The 22506-nt window shown below is 38.1% G+C and overlaps 2 protein-coding genes across 2 annotated transcripts in view; one reads left to right on the forward strand and one right to left on the reverse strand.

The window, feature by feature from the left end:
* Nucleotides 1-1660, reverse strand: part of LOC129269216 (formin-like protein 3) — a 36577-nt gene extending 34917 nt beyond the window's left edge. The window contains exon 1 of the mRNA XM_054906683.2: nt 1168-1660. Coding sequence (XP_054762658.2) covers nt 1168-1188 — 21 coding nt within the window. The 5' untranslated portion in view covers nt 1189-1660. The remainder of the gene's footprint in view (nt 1-1167) is intronic.
* Nucleotides 1661-2316: 656 nt separating this feature from the next.
* Nucleotides 2317-11350, forward strand: LOC135155670 (uncharacterized). The gene is made up of 2 exons (XM_064105493.1): nt 2317-2435; nt 3547-11350. The coding sequence occupies exon 2, from the start codon at nt 3864-3866 to the stop codon at nt 9477-9479; it is 5616 nt and encodes a 1871-aa protein (XP_063961563.1). The 5' UTR covers nt 2317-2435; nt 3547-3863; the 3' UTR covers nt 9480-11350.
* The last annotated feature ends 11156 nt before the right edge of the window (nt 11351-22506 follow it).

Raw genomic sequence — 22506 nt, forward strand, 5'->3', positions numbered from 1 at the left:
ATCCACCACTTAATTGGCTTTATTAGCGCTTACATTTAGACAAACGACCCTCTGTGGGAAATTAATTGCTTTAATAGGATCCCGAGTGTAAAGCAAATTGATCAATGTAAAACAAAGCTAGCTTTGTTGATTAATGAATTGGTATTAAAAATAGCGCGTCGGTAATAGAGCCATGATATGTGTCTAATGGCAAACCTGTACGATTAAACTTACAAGCTATTAAGCCATAGGACAATGTAAAGTTGTTGTTTATTCTGGGATAATCAATTTTCTATTTTTTTTTTAAATAGCAAACATTTGGTATATTTGGATATCATCAGCTAAAACACTAAACTAATATAAAATAGTTCTTTTTTTACCCAGAATGCATCGTGTTATTCATGTATGACCTATAGGCCTGTAATCTGAACATACGTGCTCAACAATGAATATAATAATTAGGCCCATATTTCCACCATACCCTTTAACGATTCCAGAATATAGTCTGCAATTATTTTGAAGAGCATCATGATTCCAATAAGCTTCAAAGTGTCCCCGTTTATGTATATCAAAATCTTAACAAAATGATACATTATGTCTTGTATTTTTATGAAGAGGAATATCAAGACTTAACATTAAGGACATTATTTAAGGAGACATCTAAATAATTATGTAAAACCTTATCATCTGATCATTCGAATAATGTTTTGACTATATGAACAGACTAAAAAATAATCTCATTAGATTGTGGTTAGTTAAACTTTCATATCTAAACTATAAGACAACGATTTCTTATTTGTATTTTCTTAACAAAGAGATCCATCTCATCCTACAATCGCAATCTTTGAGATTAATATCGTAACTATTATAAGATTTTTTTGCGGCACGATAATGCAAGATATACATATATTTTATTTGGTATAGTTATCCCATAGTAAGCCTAACCGATTTAATTTAATTTAATGAATCCAAAGGAAATTTATCAGATCTTTTCAAAGATATTGCATCGCTGGAATACGTCAACATCGTCATTCGACGGGATGATTTTTAAAAAAATACCTAAAATTTTTACCAAAGTGAAAACAAAAGATTAATTGCAATTTTGTCTTTTGATCTGTTAGTATGGGATATTGAGGATAATAACGGCAGTCCATCTCACAAAGTACAATGAAGTAAGCATATACTTACTCTGCTTCTAGATTTAAACATGGCGCCTTTTACTTCGATTCTAAATCAGGTTGATCTGAAGTGATATATCAGAAGATAACTTCCTAGAGTGGCACATCACAATATCAAGGCAGGCCAATATAATATAGTGATAGCTAGAGGAGACTATACAGAGGACAAACTTCTACAATGTCATATGTTTTTCTCCACAAAATAATTCAGGATGGTCCGTGCTGTACTGCGGAACAATACCTTTATTCTCGAAATATGGCACATTTGCGCTCAAAATGATAGTGAAGCAACTCCTCGTAATTTAAGTCCTTCATCTTATCTTGTCGAGATTGCATAGCATCATAGCCGAGAAAATCGTTACAGGACCTATATGTATTGCGATGTCGAATACTTATGGCAGATACTCCGATGCTTTCTCCTTTGGCTGTATACCTGGTTTGATGGGATCTAATATGATAAAGGACAGTGCACCGCTCCACGATAATGTGCGTCCGTCGTATATTAAAGATATCCTTTTTGAAATATCAGAGTTTTTACTCGACCAAAATGCAGTAGAGATTGAGCAGCCCGACGGTGGTCAGTTTCAAGAAAGTGGTTATGCACGCTCTAAAAGGGCATAGTCAGTAAAGAACACTATTCATTGTTAATGCCGCAGTGAGCAATTTTAGGCTCAGAAGACTAGTATTAAACTATAACCGTTAAATATTCTAATCACATATCAATGAAGATAATTACTGGTTTGAAGTGCTCTCGTTGATTGACATTGAATTCACAAATTAATTTTGACAGCGAAGGGAGGTCTCTTTACTACGTGCCGATTTGGCAATTTAATTCCATTATCATATCAACATTGCACTGAGGATAAACCTCTGTCCATCGTTTTTTTATATTTTAAAATATTAATGGATTGAGTTAACTTCGGAGCTGCATAACAGCACCCACATGCCAGATAGTTGAACACGTTCTTGATTCGGAATAAGGAGAATGTCACTACAGCAGTGTGTAGTGATGTTATATTCTCTCATCCAATCTTCATCCAGAGTCTGATTATCAAGACTATACCACCAAAGAGGTATATGTTTCCCAAGAAGGTGTGACTCACCGCTAATAGTAGAGTAATTTCATTGTTCTCCAACTTCTCTCCAAGAATATCTTCTTGGATGTAAAGATGACTTTCATTCTCATAGTCAGAGTGATGGAGTAAAGTACTACTCATAATCAGTTGCAGAAAGTTCAAGTAAATTGTTATTTGTGGACAACTACAAAGGCCCAATTCGGTAAGAACATATTTCATATAATATTGTTTTGATATTTAACATGGTAAATGTATTGTAGAATTCACATTACTATTTAAGATAGTTTGAATGTTTTTAGTTAGAGAAGATTATGTGTTTGTGTTAACAGAGTGTAATACGTATATTGCATAGTGTAAGAAAGTTGATTTCTTTGTTGTACAGTTTAGTATATTTGAGGAATAGTTGAATATACTGATGTTGATAGATCTCATAATATTGTTCTTGTATAATATATTTCCATCTAGAAGTGCTAAGATGTAAAAGGCTTTTAAATACAATGAATTAGTTGGATGTAATTATACATAAAGCAAGAAGTCTAGTTTCATTGGGAAACAAAGAGAGTCTGTTTTCTGCTAATCCAGTAGAAGCAGGGTCTATGAATGATTACTTTGGAATGTGGCCCCTTTCACATTCATCCCTTTTTACTTTCTCTTTTGAGTAGATAAGTTACTGCACGTTGTAAATGCAGGGCTTGTTCACATTTGTATTTTAATCTGGTTTAACTTTAATCTTAAGATAGAATAATGTTATGCTGTTTCGTTATAAGCTGAGTTAGTGTAATAGTAGGAACTATTACTAGTTTGTTTTCTTATTATACTCTAATCATCTCTAAAGAGTTACTTCTTTAGTTTCATGTTTAACTTGTGATAATGTAGATTACTGTTTGTACATGGCCAATTTGTTATTAAGAACAAAACCATAACTTTCGTGGAGAGAAAGACCTTTCCTCTGGGAGTGATTTAGGGAGAAACCTTGAATGATTGACTGTGTTGGCATGTAGTTATGTTCACACGGCTAATCTGTCTATTGGACAGAATACTTAGTAGTGCACTGCACTGAGTGAGTGTAGATGTGTTCATACAAGGATTTAATCGCCAGATTAACTTTATTCCTTGTATATTTTGTACTCTCTTAATTTAGGTTAATGTTATAAGGTATAATAGTAGAAGTGTATGTTGATCTCTTATATTAGTGTCAGATTGATTTTCATTTAATCATATGTAATTGTTGTACTAACTTAGATTTAGTTATTGACATGATTTCAAGATGAAACATTTGTTTATTATTGTTTGTTTATTCATTATCATTACAGATTGTTATCTGAAGGTGCATAGAAGTATAACTGAAAGTACGACTGAAGTTTGTCACCAGTGTTGGAGATTAACTGAATAAAGCGAAAGTTTGTTTTATTTCAACAAGTCGAGTCCAGCATTGATTGATTCATTGTGCCTTGCGAATAACAATAGTTGGACATAAGTAGACGAAACTCCTTCGTAGAAAGTTTTACGAAGGCAGTCACAATAACAATCGAACGGACAACTTGTGTCGTCCAGTCAGGATCACGTTCAGAAAGTTCTGGAATCATCCAAACATACTACTTGGAACTTTACTGCCCAAAAGTTTTTCATCATGGCCAACATAGATGGAAAAAATCTAGTCAGCGAGGCTACACGTGTAGATCTTCAGAGGACGTCCTCTTCGCTGCCAGAAATGATGGATAAGTATCCAAAACCAGCTAGGAGTCTAGCAAGCAGAAAATCAGCCAAAAGCGAGATGCTTATTAAGGCCTTTCAGGCTGAACTTGATGTTATGGACAAAGAGGACAACATAAAGATTCTGCAAAGGGAGTATGAACATGCAATGCAGCTGGAGAGAGCCCAGATGGAGCTGAAACGGTTGAAGCTGCAGAAAGAACATCAGCAGAAATTAGCCGAAGTTGCAGAATCAGAAGATGAGCTCTCAAACACCAGTATCAAGTTGCCAGAGGAGACGAAGGAGGAGTCTGTTCAAAGATTCTTTGAATCTCAATCGACGGATGAGGGCAAGATCCAGACCCAAGCCCCACCAGTTCCAGCCACTCTGAGTGAAGTGAAGCATGAACCAACCAACGCTTCACCAGGAATGGAAAACGTGGTTGAGTCACTCGCCAAGGTAGCCAACATGATGATGAACCAAAATGCGACTAGTCAACAAGTATTGGCAGCCAGTCAGTTACCAAAGGTGGATGTTCCGGTATTTAATGGTGACCCATTACGATATCCCCTCTGGAGAAATGCATTTTCAAGTTTCGTTGACTCCAAGCCTCTAGATGCCGCAACCAAGCTTCATATGTTGCATACATATGTTACTGGTGAACCAAAGAAGGTCGTGGAGCATTATCTTCTTCTTGGCACCGATGAAGCTTACCTGAAAGCAAGGGAGTCTCTCGCCAGCAGGTATGGCAACACCAGTGTAGTTTCATCAGCATTCATGAAGAAGTTAAACACGTGGCCGAGAATCTCAGATCGAGATCCAAGTGGATTGCGGTCATTTGCGGACTTTCTCCAGCAGGTCAGCGTTGCCAAGGTGACTGTTGATTCCCTTGGCATTCTCGATTATCCACAGGAGAACGTCAAGCTGTTGAGGAAGGTTCCATTCTACCTTGAACGCAAATGGAGAGACGAGGTGACCAAGTGGCAGCGATGTGGATATGGCAGTTACCCTACCTTTGCCAGATTTGTAGACTTCGTCACCAGTGCAGCAGAAGTGGCCAACATTCCAGAGTTGGAATACACCAGGTTAGACGAGACGAAAGTAAAGTCAGCACCTCCGAAAGGGAAGACCTTTCAAGGTCGGTCACTGTCTACAACAGCCGCACATGGAAAGGAGTATTCATCATGTCCTTACTGTGATAAGGACCATCACATCGACGACTGCCCAGAGTTCAAGCAGATCTACTTCAAGGATAAGAAGACGTTCTTCTTCAAGAAGTATCTGTGTATGGGATGTGGCCAAAGTAGCAACCACCTTGGGAAGGACTGCAAGCAACGCCGGGAATGTAAAAGGTGTAAGGGAAACCACTTGACATGCCTACACCGGCAGAAGATAGAAAAATCATCGGCTAGCTCAAACTGTACCAACATCTGCGATCTTCCTGACCAAGATGGAAAGGACCATTGTATGATTGTGCCGGTTTGGGTGAGGCAAGCTGATGATCCATCAAGGGAATTCCTGGAATATGCGATCCTCGACGACCAGTCCAATGTTGGATTTGTCTCCAGTGGTCTTTGCGACAGAATGGGCGTTAAAGGACCTGAGACTGATCTTATGCTGACAACAATGCACGAGAGTGCCCGCATTAGCTGTCAAAAGATAAGTGGTCTCGAGGTCTTGGACTTCCAAAAGTCTACAGTTGTCCAACTCCCGTCCTGCTACACCAGACAAGAGGTTCCGGCCAAGCGGTCACAAATTCCCAAGGCAGAAGTTCTGAGGAAATGGAGGCATCTAGCACCAATCGCAGATGAGTTGATGCCATACAACCCGTCAATTAAGGTTTCCTTGCTCATAGGAAATAACTGTCCTAGAGCGATTCGACCCCGAGAAGTACTCGCTGGTGCAGAAGATGACCCGTATGCGATGAAAACCTTACTCGGATGGGGCGTTGTCGGCAGAGTATGTCAGAGTTCTCAAAGTGATGATGCCGTCTGCCACAGGATTCAGACAAGTGAAGGATATTCCCACTTGGTGCACTCAAGCCAAGCGAAGGAAGTGTTTGCACCAGAGTCTGTACTGAAGATCTTGGAACGAGACTTCCAAATGACAAGTCCAAAAGGAGCTCCACTTTCAGTGAAAGAAGCAAGGTTCATGACAATCTTGGAGAATGGAATCCGCAAGAGAAGTGATGGACACTACCAAATGCCCTTGCCCTTGAAGTCAGATCAGGTGACCTTTCCTGACAACAAGATTCTTGCTGTTAAAAGATGGAGACAGCTATCTGCCAGATTCAGGAAGAACCAGAAGTTTCTGGAGGACTACAAGGCCTTCATGGATGATGTAATCACCAACTACGCAGAACGAGTACCAGATGACTGCTTGAAGGTTCGAGATGGCAGAGTAAACTATATTCCGCACACAGGGGTGTACCATCCTCACAAGCCTGACAAAATCCGTGTTGTATTCGACTGTTCAGCAAAATTTGAAGGCGTATCCTTGAATGATCATCTTCTGCAAGGTCCTGACCTGATGAATGGACTACTTGGTGTTCTGTGCCGATTCCGAAAGGAAGAAGTTGCCTTCATGGCTGATGTGAAAGGAATGTTCCTTCAGTTCTACGTAAATGAAGAAGACCGGAACTTGCTGCGGTTCCTGTGGTATGAAGGCGGTGACGAAACAAAGGAAGCTGTTGAATACCGGATGAAGGTTCATCTCTTCGGAGCAGCTAGTTCTCCAGGATGCAGTAACTTTGGACTGAGAAGGGCTGCAACAGATGGTGAAGAAGAGTTCGGTTCAAGTGCAGCAGAGTTCATTCGTAGAGACTTCTACGTAGATGACGGTCTTAGTTCACGACCTACTGCGGAAGAGGCTGTGCAGCTGCTGAAAAACAGTCAAGCAATCTGTGCAAAATCAGGACTGAAATTGCACAAGATTGTGTCTAACAGCAGAGAAGTTCTGAAAAGCTTTCCAGCCGATGAACGAGCAAAAAGCCTGCAAGACCTGGATTTAGATGTCGACAAGCTTGTGCTGGAAAGAGTTCTAGGAGTGTCCTGGAACATTGAGAATGACACCTTCAACTTCAGAGTGCAGGTGAAGGCAAACTCATTCTCCAGACGAGGTGTTCTCTCAACGATCAGTTCAATCTATGATCCAAGCGGCTTTCTTGGTCCAGTAGTTCTTAAAGGCAAGAGGATTCTCCAAGCTATGTGCAAGCAGAACATGGACTGGGACGAATCTATGACCGATGAACAGCGTTCAGAATGGGAGAAATGGCTGCTTGATCTCCAGCATCTAGGTGACCTCCAACTCAAGAGATGCTACAAACCAAGTAGGTTCGGCAAGGTCAAGCAGGTAGAAGTCCACCATTTCTCTGATGCCAGTCAGGATGGGTATGGGCAATGTTCATATCTCCGTCTCATCAATGAGGATGACAAAGTGCATTGTTCATTCGTAATTGGAAAGGCCCGAGTTACTCCATTGAGACCAATTACCATTCCAAGACTGGAGCTAACAGCAGCAACGTTGTCAGCCAAGAGCAGCACATTCCTGAAGTCGGAACTGGAATACGATTCTGTGAAGGAGTTCTTCTGGACAGACAGTAAGGTTGTTCTTGGATACATAAAAAATGAAGCCAGGCGGTTTCATATCTTCGTTGCCAACAGAGTTCAGACAATCCGAGAGCAGACTGACCCTGATGCATGGTACTATGTTGATACCAAGGAGAATCCTGCTGATGGAGCTTCTCGAGGAATCTCATCAAAGGAGCTCACTTCTAGCCACTGCTGGTTTCGAGGCCCAGATTTCCTGTGGAATGATGGTTTGTTTGCACCCCCAGGAGATGATCCATGTACGGTAGATGACCACGACCCAGAGGTGAAGCATGCCTCAGTCCTGAGAACAGAAGCAACCACCAAGGTCAGTACAGGGCAATTTGAATCCAACCGTTTGAATTGCTTCTCCAGTTGGCACTCTGCCAAGAAGGCAGTAGCCAGATGTATACAGCTGAAGACGAGTCTGAAGAAAAGGGCTAACCAGCATACCAGAACGAGTTCTAGATCAGTGGAAGCAACGATCCCTAAGGTTGTGACAGTGAGTGAGCTGCAGGAAGCTGAGAAGGTCATCATTAGAGGTTTACAACAAGAAAACTTCCCGCAGGAGCTGCAGATTCTTAAAGAACTAGATAAGACAGGAGAAATGAGTAGACATGAAGTACCTACTCGAAATGCGGCACTGAAGAAAACCAGTGCCCTCTTCAGATTGGACCCGTTTCTAGATGATGACGGGGTGATTCGAGCCGGCGGCCGGATACATCGCGCCAATTTGTCCAGTAACATTAGACATCCAGTGATTATTCCTCGTAAGAGTCATGTCACAACACTGCTGATCCGAGATGCTCATCACAGGACCCAACATAGTGGTAGAGGCATTACTCATAATGAGCTACGTCAGAGAGGATACTGGGTGATAGGAGGAGTGTCTGCAGTTTCACAATGCATCTCGTCCTGTGTGACATGTCGACGATTGCGAGGACAGCCCCTCCAACAAAAGATGGCAGATCTTCCAGAAGAAAGAGTTGAGCCTTCTCCACCATTCTCGTATTGTGCAGTGGACTATTTTGGACCCTTTCTTATCAAGGAAAGACGGAGTGAAGTCAAGAGATATGGTGTGCTCTTCACATGTCTGTCTTCAAGAAGTGTACACCTGGAAACTGCTAACAGTCTTAGTAGCAGTGCCTTCATCAACGCGTTGCGGCGTTTCATGAATCGACGGGGTGCTGTAAGGCATCTACGCTCTGACCAGGGTACAGCATTCGTTGGAGCCAGAAACGAGTTGAAGGAAGCGCTGTCTGAAATGGACCAGGAAAAGGTACAAGAGTACCTGCTTGAGAATGGATGTGACTGGATACCATTCAAGATGAATGTGCCCCATGCCTCTCATATGGGTGGAGTTTGGGAGAGGCAGATTCAGTCAGTGCGACGTGCACTAGAGCCATTGCTGAAATCATCTGGGAGTCAACTTGATGATGAGGCCTTCAGAACCTTCATGACCGAAGCAGAAGCAGAAGCCATAATCAACTCCAGGCCATTGACGACAACCAATCTAAGTGACAGTGAAGCACCAGAACCACTGACCCCTCATCATATCTTGACTGCCAAGCCCAAAGTCATATTACCCCCACCAGGAGTCTTCCAGCGCGAAGATGTTTACTCTAGGAAGTGGTGGAGACGCGTCCAACACCTCGCCAATGAGTTCTGGCTACGATGGAGGAAAGAATATTTGCAGGGACTGCAAGAGCGTAGAAAATGGACAAGTACAGAAAAAGACTTAATGATAGGTGATATTGTAATCTCCAAAGAAGAAGAGGGAGGACGATACAAGTGGCCCTTAGCTAGGGTGATAGATGTTTATCCTAGTGCTGATGGTAGAATTAGGAAGGTGAAACTTCTAATGGCTGATGGACAGTTAGATAATAATGGCAAACGCCAGAGCCCACCAACTAAATTCGACAGACCAGTAAATAAGTTAGTTCTTCTGTTACCCAATCAACAGTAATTATTCCCACTCAAAATCCACAGTAGTAAAGTGGAAGTATCCCATTTGTCTCGCGAAAGACTCGGAGCATTCCCCCTCAAAGAGCCATTATCTTTTACATTTTCATTTATCAATGATATAAATGATGCGTTTAAATTGTTGTTTTTCTTTTCATGTATGGTTCAGTGATAGTTCTAAAGGCTAGAATGACGTTTTAAAGGTTACGTTAAGTGCATTTTAGACTATGTATCCATGAGATATAGTATTCGTTAGAGTATTCTTTAAGATGAATTTGATTTATGATGTCGTATCATTTTTTATACGTTACATTCTTAATAAGGTTTGTTTGTAGCAAATTGGGTAAATGTAGGTACATTTAAAGGAGCCATGTCACTACAGCAGTGTGTAGTGATGTTATATTCTCTCATCCAATCTTCATCCAGAGTCTGATTATCAAGACTATACCACCAAAGAGGTATATGTTTCCCCAGAAGGTGTGACTCACCGCTAATAGTAGAGTAATTTCATTGTTCTCCAACTTCTCTCCAAGAATATCTTCTTGGATGTAAAGATGACTTTCATTCTCATAGTCAGAGTGATGGAGTAAAGTACTACTCATAATCAGTTGCAGAAAGTTCAAGTAAATTGTTATTTGTGGACAACTACAAAGGCCCAATTCGGTAAGAACATATTTCATATAATATTGTTTTGATATTTAACATGGTAAATGTATTGTAGAATTCACATTACTATTTAAGATAGTTTGAATGTTTTTAGTTAGAGAAGATTATGTGTTTGTGTTAACAGAGTGTAATACGTATATTGCATAGTGTAAGAAAGTTGATTTCTTTGTTGTACAGTTTAGTATATTTGAGGAATAGTTGAATATACTGATGTTGATAGATCTCATAATATTGTTCTTGTATAATATATTTCCATCTAGAAGTGCTAAGATGTAAAAGGCTTTTAAATACAATGAATTAGTTGGATGTAATTATACATAAAGCAAGAAGTCTAGTTTCATTGGGAAACAAAGAGAGTCTGTTTTCTGCTAATCCAGTAGAAGCAGGGTCTATGAATGATTACTTTGGAATGTGGCCCCTTTCACATTCATCCCTTTTTACTTTCTCTTTTGAGTAGATAAGTTACTGCACGTTGTAAATGCAGGGCTTGTTCACATTTGTATTTTAATCTGGTTTAACTTTAATCTTAAGATAGAATAATGTTATGCTGTTTCGTTATAAGCTGAGTTAGTGTAATAGTAGGAACTATTACTAGTTTGTTTTCTTATTATACTCTAATCATCTCTAAAGAGTTACTTCTTTAGTTTCATGTTTAACTTGTGATAATGTAGATTACTGTTTGTACATGGCCAATTTGTTATTAAGAACAAAACCATAACTTTCGTGGAGAGAAAGACCTTTCCTCTGGGAGTGATTTAGGGAGAAACCTTGAATGATTGACTGTGTTGGCATGTAGTTATGTTCACACGGCTAATCTGTCTATTGGACAGAATACTTAGTAGTGCACTGCACTGAGTGAGTGTAGATGTGTTCATACAAGGATTTAATCGCCAGATTAACTTTATTCCTTGTATATTTTGTACTCTCTTAATTTAGGTTAATGTTATAAGGTATAATAGTAGAAGTGTATGTTGATCTCTTATATTAGTGTCAGATTGATTTTCATTTAATCATATGTAATTGTTGTACTAACTTAGATTTAGTTATTGACATGATTTCAAGATGAAACATTTGTTTATTATTGTTTGTTTATTCATTATCATTACAGATTGTTATCTGAAGGTGCATAGAAGTATAACTGAAAGTACGACTGAAGTTTGTCACCAGTGTTGGAGATTAACTGAATAAAGCGAAAGTTTGTTTTATTTCAACAAGTCGAGTCCAGCATTGATTGATTCATTGTGCCTTGCGAATAACAATAGTTGGACATAAGTAGACGAAACTCCTTCGTAGAAAGTTTTACGAAGGCAGTCACAGAGAATGCAACATATTACAATTCCATTCATTAGTTATTAATGTTTTTTACAATGTTCTCACTTTCTTAATGTTAAAATAATTGTAATAATAATCCATTGAGTTTTATTCGTTAGCATTAATTTCACCTTTAGAAATTATGAAGATGTTACTACAGAAAGCCAACGATACAACTGCTGTCCTGACAAAATAATGTTGGTACCTTTTTTTCTTAAGCCTTGTACAATTAGTCATTACAAACAAGTCATGATAAACACTTTCTGAGATTTCGACCTGTGAACAGAATGCGGGCAAAACGTATGTGCGTTTTTTATCTTGGCGAATCTACTGCTTTTCACTATACTTTCGCCTTACATCTTATAACGAAATAAAGTCGTGCAATAGTCATACTATTGACTGCGCACGTGACGTAACGATACTTTCGATAGTTCATTCACTGTGATTTGATCGCGTAAGAGTATATTCGAGGACTCTTGATCTGTAGAAGTCACATAATCTTCAGACGTTGCAATTCTACAAGACGTGATCAATGATTCATTTTGTCATCCCATCTACATCTTTCTATTTACCATTTTAAGACTATTAACATGATTAAGTCACCGATTTGTTACTATGCAATGTCGTACGTCCGAGGACGGAGATGAAAAATATATCGTGATGTTGTATTGCTTAATCCGATTAAAGAGACATTCCCTTGTTGGTGACAATTGAAGATGACACATTTTTTGACAAATGATTTGTGACAGAAAAAGAAGTCATGAAAATCAGGCCATCAAGTAAAGTGGAGCATGTTCAGATGTAAAGGTATCGCCTTGATGGATGTGCTTGGACGCCAAGCAAAGAGTATTATCAGCACTTACTAGACCACCTTCACAATTTTCCACATGATGTTGTGAGAGTGTTTGCCGCTAGAATACATTAACCTACATTGAAATACAATATACCAATATCCACTGCATCAAAATGATATAACCCCAAAATGGTATAACCACTATATTGCATTTCCGGGCTCGAGTCGCAAAAAAAATCCTATCTATATGCCGAACACCCACAAAGCCGCCACCGTATAAAGGAAAGAGACAAAATAATATCCGAGAAAATGTAATAACCAAGAATACGCCGTGAGATTTGCTTTTTGGCAGGAATTGAGATTTTCAGTATGCACTTGGTGCTAACTATGATATATCAGTGTCGACGTGAGAGGGAGCTGATTTAATTTGTCTAGTCAATATGAGTTTGTTGACATAAAGCCTTGGATTTCTCTGTTTACCTATCCTGTGGAATTTACTCTCACCTTAGTCTTCCATTTTTGTTTAACCTTTCCGGTCTTTTTTTTTGTTTAAAGATTCTCCTTTCTGCCCCCATTCAAGCGCACACATTGGATGTTTTATTTCAAAGTTCATATACGAATGCTAACGTCTATTCGAATCATTACAGCAATCATGATGATAGTTTGTCTTTGGACACGACGTGAAAGTGAATTACAATGTGGAAATCGCACTTCTATAACAGAAGAAAACAAATAAATGAGTCAGACCGCTCTGAGAAATCAGGTCAATGCGATGTAAATAATGTTGGTCTTTTACATTTTGTTCTATTCATCATTTGTCATCCAGCCACGCCCATAACCCCAAATCGACCACTACCACCACCAGTTTAATAACTCCCTTAAATTAATCTACCACTCCCATAACATGGTAGCGAGACACGCCCACTCTGTATTGTTATAGTCATAGCATGGGTATTTCCTCACCGCAGAGTATTGTGACGTCACCTGTCAAACAATCGAGAAAATAATCAGAATGTACGCGTGTAAATTGATTCAATACACCTCTGCTCACATATTTGTCATGGAAATTTAGTCATGGGTAATACATATCTACACACCTAAGGCAGTAGGCCCATCATACCATGGATGTAGGAAGAAACCCATGTTTTAATAGTTGTCGGATAGAAAAAAATCACCAAAACAACTCCAACCTAAGGAATTCAACAAAAGTTACTATTAAGGGTCTGTGTGTTGTGTTCCATATTGTGCGCCAAATAATGAGGGTAAAATGGGAAATATGTAATTTGCAGAATATAATTAACGCTTTCTACCGATTGGTTATTCAACGAGATCTTGAATAGCCGCGTGTACTTTTCCGTATTCCGGATTTGCGATTCTGAGTGCACCGTTTTTCATTGCGACGCATGGCGACGTTTTGATTGTTATATTATAACCATTTCACAAAAAAATGGAAGAACAATTCAAGTTAGGAGGCGCGATAGCTCAGTCGGTAGAGCGGGGGTTTCGGATTCCGGGGACCCGGGTTCGATTTCCAAGTGGTGCGCTAGTGCCCTTTGGTAAGGCATTTATCCTCATTACCAGGTCCCTCGGAGAGGACCTTAAGCCGTTGGTCCCCTGGTTGCTTGCTCACAGGCATTCGTGCTTTCTTAGCAGTCAGGTAAAACAACCTCGGTATAACAACAAAAGGGTACTTTATTGTCTTCTGATGAGTCGAATCAAATATGGGTGACTAGCAAGGGAATGACTTGCACGAATCCGTAATAAATTGAGGAATATTGAAACTCTTTTCATTCCATTCGACTGTCTCGGCTGAGAGGTGAAGTTAAGGTCAGACTATTTAGGAGTATTGTCAATGATATCTCCGCGACACAAGAATGACAGTATTTATGTTTATTATGGCGTCAGATTACGTATATAGCAGATACGGACATGATGGCAGTTTTGGAGAAAAAAAATCATATTTGATTATTTCCTTGGGGATTTTTACTCATCGTTATTATGGTATTATGTTTCAACTTGAATTGTAATTATCTATCAATGAAGATTAAGCTATAATTCAATGAAAATTCTTTGAATCATCGCGCCTCAAGGCCCCAAACTTTAATTGTTTTTTTTTTAAGTTTTTGTAAATGCCTTCATTATAGCCTTTACATATAAAACTCGTTTGTTTTAGGACATGTTTTTTTTTTGCAAACCGACTTGTATTTAAAAAGCAAGAAGGGGGCCGAGTAACCATCATAAAACATGTATTAAGCTACCGAGCAAAACGTTTCTGACACAACTTTTTGTGCAAACCTTATACCACTAATGATTATGTAGATTGACCTAGTAGAGAAAGTCTGGAATATCAAATTTAAAGGTCAAGTCCACCTCATAAAAATGTTGATTTGAGTCAATAGAGAAAAATCAGACAAGCATAATGCTGAAAATTTCTTTAAAATCGGATGTAAAATAAGAAAGTTATGACATTTTAAAGATTCGGTTATTTTTCACAAAATAGTTATATGCACAATTTAGTCATATGGAAACGAGAGAATCGATGATGTCCCTCACTCACTATTTCTTTTGTTTTTTATTGTTCCAATTATACATTATTTCACTTTTATGCATATTTGACAATAAGGACCAACTTGACTGACCCATAAAATGTTAAGCAATGGTAATTCAACATGTTCAGGGAGAAATAAGACTTTGTTTCACAGGACAATGAGGATCACATTTCATATAATAAAATACAAAATAAATAGTGAGTGAGTGATGTCATCAGTTCCCTCATTTGCATACCGACGGGATGTGCATATTATAACTGTTTTGTGAAATTAAGCGAAATTTTAAAATGTCATAACTTTCTTATTTTACATCCGATTTCGATGAAATTTTCAGTGTTATGCTTGTTGGATTTTTTCTTTTTATTCAAATCAAATTTCTGTTGGGGTGGACTTGTCTTTTAAGCATTTCGACCCCGGACACAGAATTCCCATTTAACACGTCCAAATCCACTCTATGCATGATTTCTCCACTAGCTCCTTTGATGGCAGAAAATTATACAACATTCCCTAGTAAATTAAAGTAATCATAATGAATAAAATAGTGCAAGTTAGAGATAAAATGGGCTACATAAATGTATTATTTATTTCATCGACACCATAATAATGCTTTAAAATAGCGGCGTTAATGGGACGTATGGCAATGCGGGATTACATTTCTTTCGTCATGCGTAGTGTTAGCCGGACATTTTTTTTAATTAGAAGACAAAAAAAGAGAGTAACACAAACGCCGATATATATTTACGTGCTTGTAGATCTATATATGTATATTAAATCGAGATAGGTGTTACACTGCAAAAACCCCAGTGTTGATTTAACACCAGCCCGGAATCTATATATGTCCACACCAGAGAATTGTTAAACAACACCAGTTTGGGTTTGGTCTAACACCAGATATGTGTTTATACAACACCAATTAGTGTTAAAACAGCATCGGTTTGATTCCAAACTGGTGTTGTTTCAATACTTCTCTGGTGTGGACATATATACACTGTAAAAAAAATGATGTGCTAATTTAGCACTAACAGTGCTTGTATATAGGGACTGCACTACTATAGTGCTGATTTTCTAGTTCAAATTTAAACTAGAAAATCAATGTAGTTCGTAGTGCAGTCACTATACAAGCACTTCATTTTTACAGTGTAGATTCCGAGCTGGTGTTAAATCAACATCGGAGTTTTTGCAGTGTAGCATATTAGGATGATAAATTACTGATAAACAAATACAAATCCGTCATCGATCTTCATGAAAAGAAAGACACGCATTGAATCAAACCACTAAGATCAATAGATTCCACTGACCAAGGTCATGTTATTACCAATTAACAAGGAAGAATAATGGGCGAGGTTAATAACAGACGAAATGTGAAGAGTTCATGAACACACAGTGATGAACAATATATTTTTTTTTCTTTCCACAGTGATGAGGATTGAAATGATTGACCGAGTTATTCATGCACCAAATGTTATTTTCATTTTCAGTACAGTATATTAGGAGCAAAATGTGTGTGTTATTACCATTTTAGACAGAACTAGAAGAATGGGTATCCTCCTGAACTTAACTAGCTCTTGCACTGCAAAAACTCCGGTGTTGATTTAACGCCAGCATGGAATCTACATATGTCCACACCAGAGAAGTGTTAAACAACACCAGTTTGGTTTTGGGTCTAACACCAGATAGGTGAATATACGACACCAATTAGTATTAAAACAGCATCGGTTTGATTCCAAACTGGCGTTGTTTCAATACTTCTCTGGTGTGGACATATATAGATTCCGGTCTGGTGTTAAATCAACAACGGAGTTTTTGCAGTGTGGAAAGCAATCATCGTGGGTAGAAAGTTTGCTGTGACGTGTCTGCCTCTTGTCACTTTTATTGCTGAAACATTATGTAAAAAGAATACGTAAGGAGAAAATATTCCCCATCGTTTATCGATAACAGCAATTGTATATGAATATCGTTCAATATGAATAGACAGGCCCGGCGGAGCATCTTATCAGGTGCACTGGGGGCACCAACAAAAATGTGTTCTCTTCTGAATAGGGGCACTTCCTAGAGGGTGAAGAACAGCATGTAAGCGATGGAAATATACAATGAGACATCCATAATCGTCATTATACAGTGTAAACGGTATGATTCCGATTGGGATGGATTGGGTGGACCAACAGCAAGAATACAAAGTCCGGATGAGCGAATTGCGTTATCAAATTAACGATGTGCATCACACTTAAAGGGATGGTCCAGGCTAAAGATGTTTATATCGCAATAAATAGAGTAAAATTCTCAAAGCAAAATGCTGACAATTTGATCGAAATCGGATAACAAATAACGAAGTTATTGAATTCTAAAGTTTATCAATATTTTGTGAAAACAGTTATATTCTTTCGTATTTTTTAATATGAAATTAGGTTTATTAAAAAATGTTCTACCAAGAACTAAAATAATTGGATTGACAATTGATTAAGTGCATTAGTTATTTATTGCCGCAATTTATTTCATCATAATGAGACATATCATTTACACATGTATGAAAAAATCAAACAATTATGAGTTCATGTAATAACATAAGAAAAGGGAAGTGGGGATATGACATCATCAGCCCACCTCATGAATTTTTATGATGATGTGCATATAACTATTTTTACAAAATATTGATAAACTTTAAAATTCAATTACTTCGTTATAATTTTGTTATCCGATTTTGATGAAATTTTCAGCGTTATGCTCTGTGAATTTTACTCTATTTATTTAGATATATTTTCAGCCCGGACTATCCATATAATACAGGGATATATCTACCTCCGTGCATTGATATACCATGGAAATGTGAGTTATATACCAATTTGATATTTGATTGAGAATTGGCTCTATATTTGGAGAGCACCCCTAGTGCTCATTGCTTAACCTCTGATGTAAACAATGCATCTCCAATTCCCTTTCTCCCTTCACAAACCTCTACCCTAAAAAGAAGAATGTGTATACACAGAATTGAAAGGGAGTCTCCCAGCGTGTAAAGAAGCATGTAAATACAAAGCAACCTTCGTTTTCCTATCTCTTGGATTAGAAGTCGACAGCGGCTCAATGTTTTTTTGCTAGTCATCGTACGATATCTAAGAATACATAAAAGCAAGGGCGGCGAGTAGGTTTTGATAACCGACATGATGACCTAAGGTGACGGGGTAGATTTTTTTTTCTCAATTGAATAACAGGGATTTTAAAGAGTTGCAAGACCATGAAGACTAATTCGCTCAATTTTTATGATATTTTTCTTCTTTTTCCCTTACTTGGAAAGTCTCAGGGGGCGGTCGACGGTCGACCCCCCCCCCCCCCCGTGGACCCTCTATCGGATAAAAACAAATGCGCAGAGTTTTCGCTCACCCTAAGCTGTTTAGCTCAACAAAGGTACACAAATTAAATGTTCCGCCTTCCTTTCTGCAAATGCGCTTTCCCTTTTGTATGCTTTTAAACCCCCACCAAAAAACCTAGCTGTTACTTAGATTTATCTCATTTTCTTCCTCTTTCACGTTCTTTAACCTCTGGCTCTGTTGTTGCACTGCACGCGCTTTATCAGATACCTTGTCTCAAGTCGTAAAATCATTTCTTATATTTTCTCATTTCATCTGCGGGAGATGCCAGGTCGGCTTTGTTTCCATTTTACATCAAAGGGGAAGTCCCCCTGATTATCTTCTTTTTTTTAAACAGAAAAATAGGAGGAAATATTTATGAGGGTTTAATAAAAACCTATCACAGAATAACGGAGTTATGGATTTTTAAAGCTTTTTATAAATGACGTCACAAACGAGCAGCTCCTCCGTATACCATGTGATGTTTTCAAAACACTTAAGAGTGATTTTATTTGTGCGATGGAGTTATCATCAGACATAGCATTTCATACCCTCAACTATAGGAAAGATATTTGTATTCATCACAATATGACGTCTGAAATGAAAAATAAAATTCAAAATAAAACAAAAACCATAACTTTCTTATATTCGTTGATGGATATTCATCAAATCTTCACCAATATATTTAATTATTTTTCTGCTTTTATTAAAACCGACTTATTGACTGGGCGTTGTGGCGTGCGCCTGTAATCCAAGCGGTGGGGAAGTTACAAATTGACGCAGAGGTTCGAGGTTCGAGCCCTGGTCACGTCTTTCGGATGGTGACGTTAAAGGTCTGTCCCAGACGTAAATAATCATATCTGATTGATACACATCCGACAAAACTCAAGTACACACACACACACAGGGTGAACAGCCCTTTTAAAAACAATCAGTTAAAAGTTAAAAAGTATACATTTCTATATAGAGTCTATATGGATGCATAATGTCAGATATTTATCAATTTACCTTTAGGCGTGTGAACCGTCGCTCTATAATCTCTGGCCTGGGTTGCGGCCGTACATCTGTGGAATAAACAAAAACACAACACATAATTAATCAGTGAAAGGGGAAAACTAACGAATCAATAAGAGATATTACTGCCTGATTTTGAAAAGTCAACAGAAAGAAAATATTTACTATTCTATGAAAATTCCTTCATTAAATCCTTCCGGGAACTTAACTTTAATTTCATTTCAGTTGTTTTGAATCTGGTGTTGGATCGCAATCATCTTCTTTTTATAATTGGGATATTTCACGATATTTGGGGGTTATAGGCCTAATTAGCCCAAAGAGGTCGCCTTGATTAGCCACCCAAAACATTTTGGAGTGCAAGATTTTGCAATAATTATCATAAACATCAAGGATGTAATCAATGGATTGTGACTATCATTATTATAAATCAACGTATCCTCACCCACTCTCCTTATATTTCCCTAATTTTTTATTATTTTTTTTAAGTTCACACCTAGTTACCAATAATGCATGTAGCATTTCTATTTATTTGAAAGCAGGATAAAAGAGCATTGTAGATTAAATGCCTTGCTCACGGGCATAGCTGCCGCGGCCGGGGATCGAACCCCGTCCTTTTTCATGTATAGCCAGGCGCCTTAGACCACTCGGCCACGGCACCTCACGCACCCCCCCCCCCCCAGTGGCGTAACAGGCGGGGGGCAGGGGGGGCAAGCTGCCCCCCCTGGCGGAGCTCACCGGGAAAATAAAATAAAAACGGGAAAAAGAAAAAGGGAGAGGGAAGGGAAAGGGAAAGGAAAGAAAAAAGGGGAAAGGGAAAGGAAAAGGAAAAAGAAAACTAAGAAAAAAACATAAAAAAGGGAAAACGGAAAGATAACGGGAAAAGGAAGGAAAAAAGAACAAGTGAGAAAAAACAATTCGCCCCGATATACAAATACATCAGCATGATTAGTAAGACAGGGAAATAAATTAAAGATGACAAAAAGGCAAACAAAAGCGGGAAATAAAGGCAGAATGGAATTAGCCAAAATCTAAATTGGAAAATAAAGAATAGGGACAAGATAACGTACACTACCGGGCCACCGACCCCTGTTACGCCGCTGCCCCCCCCCCCCCTCTACACACACACCCTCTTATCACCTCACTATTTCTCCCTCTGATTTAAAGCATTAATGTATGATTTCAAGTCAAGGTTTCGACTAGAGAAGATAGTAAATGACCGTTGCTATACTATACGATTTAACACACGGACGTGTTACTGCATATTGTAGCATAGTATCTGTGGCGCCTCGATTACACCTGTCCATCAAACACCTGTTGAAGACGGTGTACTTGTATTCTACATATAATTACCTCATACTCTTGCCGACGGCAAAGTTTTGAAGACACACGATGATCTATCCGAGTTAAAAACCGATGAACCATGTGCTAATTCAACATTTACCAAAGAATTTGTCCTTCTATTTCCTCCCAAGAAACATATATCGCAGGAGATATACGTCAATACCATGCATGAAGTAACGTCCATACTACTTGTTCACCACAATGAAAGTCAACAGTCATATCACATGCTCAGATCGGTTGAATTCACTGCCCTTTTCCAGTGGGTTACATGCATGTACATATGGTCGAAGGCACTTGAATCCATGCACAATGAAAAAAGAGAAATTTTAAAAGGGGAAGAGGTAAACAAACAATTCACGCGCTGGATCTATTTTCACATGCCTTTTTTTAGCATTAGACTGACTGTAGTATGCCTCATTAAACAGTTTGTATAGTGTCTCGAGCCAATGTGATATATGTATAGTATAAAATAGGGAATAGAATAAGGGGGACCGGTGATTGAGTGAAAGAGAGAGAGAGGGGAGAAACAGGTAGATAGAGTGTGGGGTAGAGATAGTGTCACCTGCATGTCGGGGGAAGAGGGGGGAGTTGGATAAATAAGGCCTATATAAATAGAGAAATATATACAGGCATATAGAGAGTGTGAGAGAGAAAGAAGGGTAGTAGAATGAGAAGGGTGCGCCGATGTTAGGTACAATACGAATATTCTCCAGACACATTCGTCGTCGAGCAATAGGATATTGTTACATATGCCTTATTGTTACAAATGAATGGTTAAAATCGGATTAGTTTGAGGGAATCAGAATGGTTAGAGATTTGCCGTCTCAATCCAATACATCATTTTAAAGGGACAGTCCGTAAAACTTGGGTTTTGCATGCCATCCCTCAAAAAATATACCTATAACTATACCTTAAAAATATATAATTCTATAAACAGAAACAAAAGATATAGAAGAAGAAGAAGAAGTAGTAGTATTTATAGTAAAAGTAGTAGTAGTAGTAGAAGTAGCAGTATGAGCAGTAGTAGTAGTAGTATAGTAGGAGTAGTAGTAGTAGTATTAGTAGAAGTAGTAGTAGTAGTAGTGGTAATAGTAGTAGTAGTAGTAGTAGTAGTAGTAGTAGTAGTAGTAGTAGTAGTAGTAGTAGTAGTAGTAGTTGCAGTAGTAGTAGTAGTAGTAGTAGTAGTAGTAGTAGTAGTAGTAGTAGTAGTAGAATAGTATGAGTAGTAGTAATAGTAGTAGAAGTAGTAGTAGTAGTGTAGCCCGCCTCGACCCTTTAAATGAAGAGAAAAGACAGACACTTGTTATTTCTTGGTAAAAGTAACAGTAGAATCTTTTTATTTAAACAAATAATCAAACACATGAGTGTATACAAAATAATAATATATATATGTTGCGATTCAACATATATATCAAGATACTGTAACCCCGAGGTTATTCAGTCTTATATAATAAACTTAACATTGATAACACAATGTATTAACGAGTTCCTATTTACATCTACATAATCATTAATACAGTTTCATTATCGAATCGAATAAACACTAACCTAGTAACATACAGATAATATTATATATATTCCTAACTAAACTGTGATTCGTAATACCCTCTAACTCTAAAGGTATTATGAACTTCATTGCATACCTAGACAATATTATCAAAATGCTGAACTATTATCCTCTCAGCTTTATAGAAATATAACGTAAACATAGACCTATGTTGTATCCTTCAAGCACACAGCACATACATATGCTCAGGTGAAACTATCGTTTTAGGAAAACGAACTTATCAATCATTACTGCTATCTGCATGATTCACCTATTAAAGCACTATTATTATGCTTAGACATACCCAAGATTATGACATAGAAACAGAGATAAATAATCATGGACTATAATATACAAGACAAGAAATATAGACTATAGAATATTGATTGTCTCTAAGAAATCTGATAACTTCCACTTCTACAATATACAGGGAAACATGTTGTATTAAGCCAATCGATATCCTAAACATC

Source organism: Lytechinus pictus, chromosome 10 (genome assembly GCF_037042905.1).
Source record: "Lytechinus pictus isolate F3 Inbred chromosome 10, Lp3.0, whole genome shotgun sequence".
NCBI lineage: Eukaryota > Metazoa > Echinodermata > Echinoidea > Temnopleuroida > Toxopneustidae > Lytechinus > Lytechinus pictus.

Bases quoted from the DNA above. Each gene is read 5' to 3' on its own strand.
- LOC135155670 (XM_064105493.1), top strand. From the start codon at position 3,864: ATGGCCAACATAGATGGAAAAAATCTAGTCAGCGAGGCTACACGTGTA.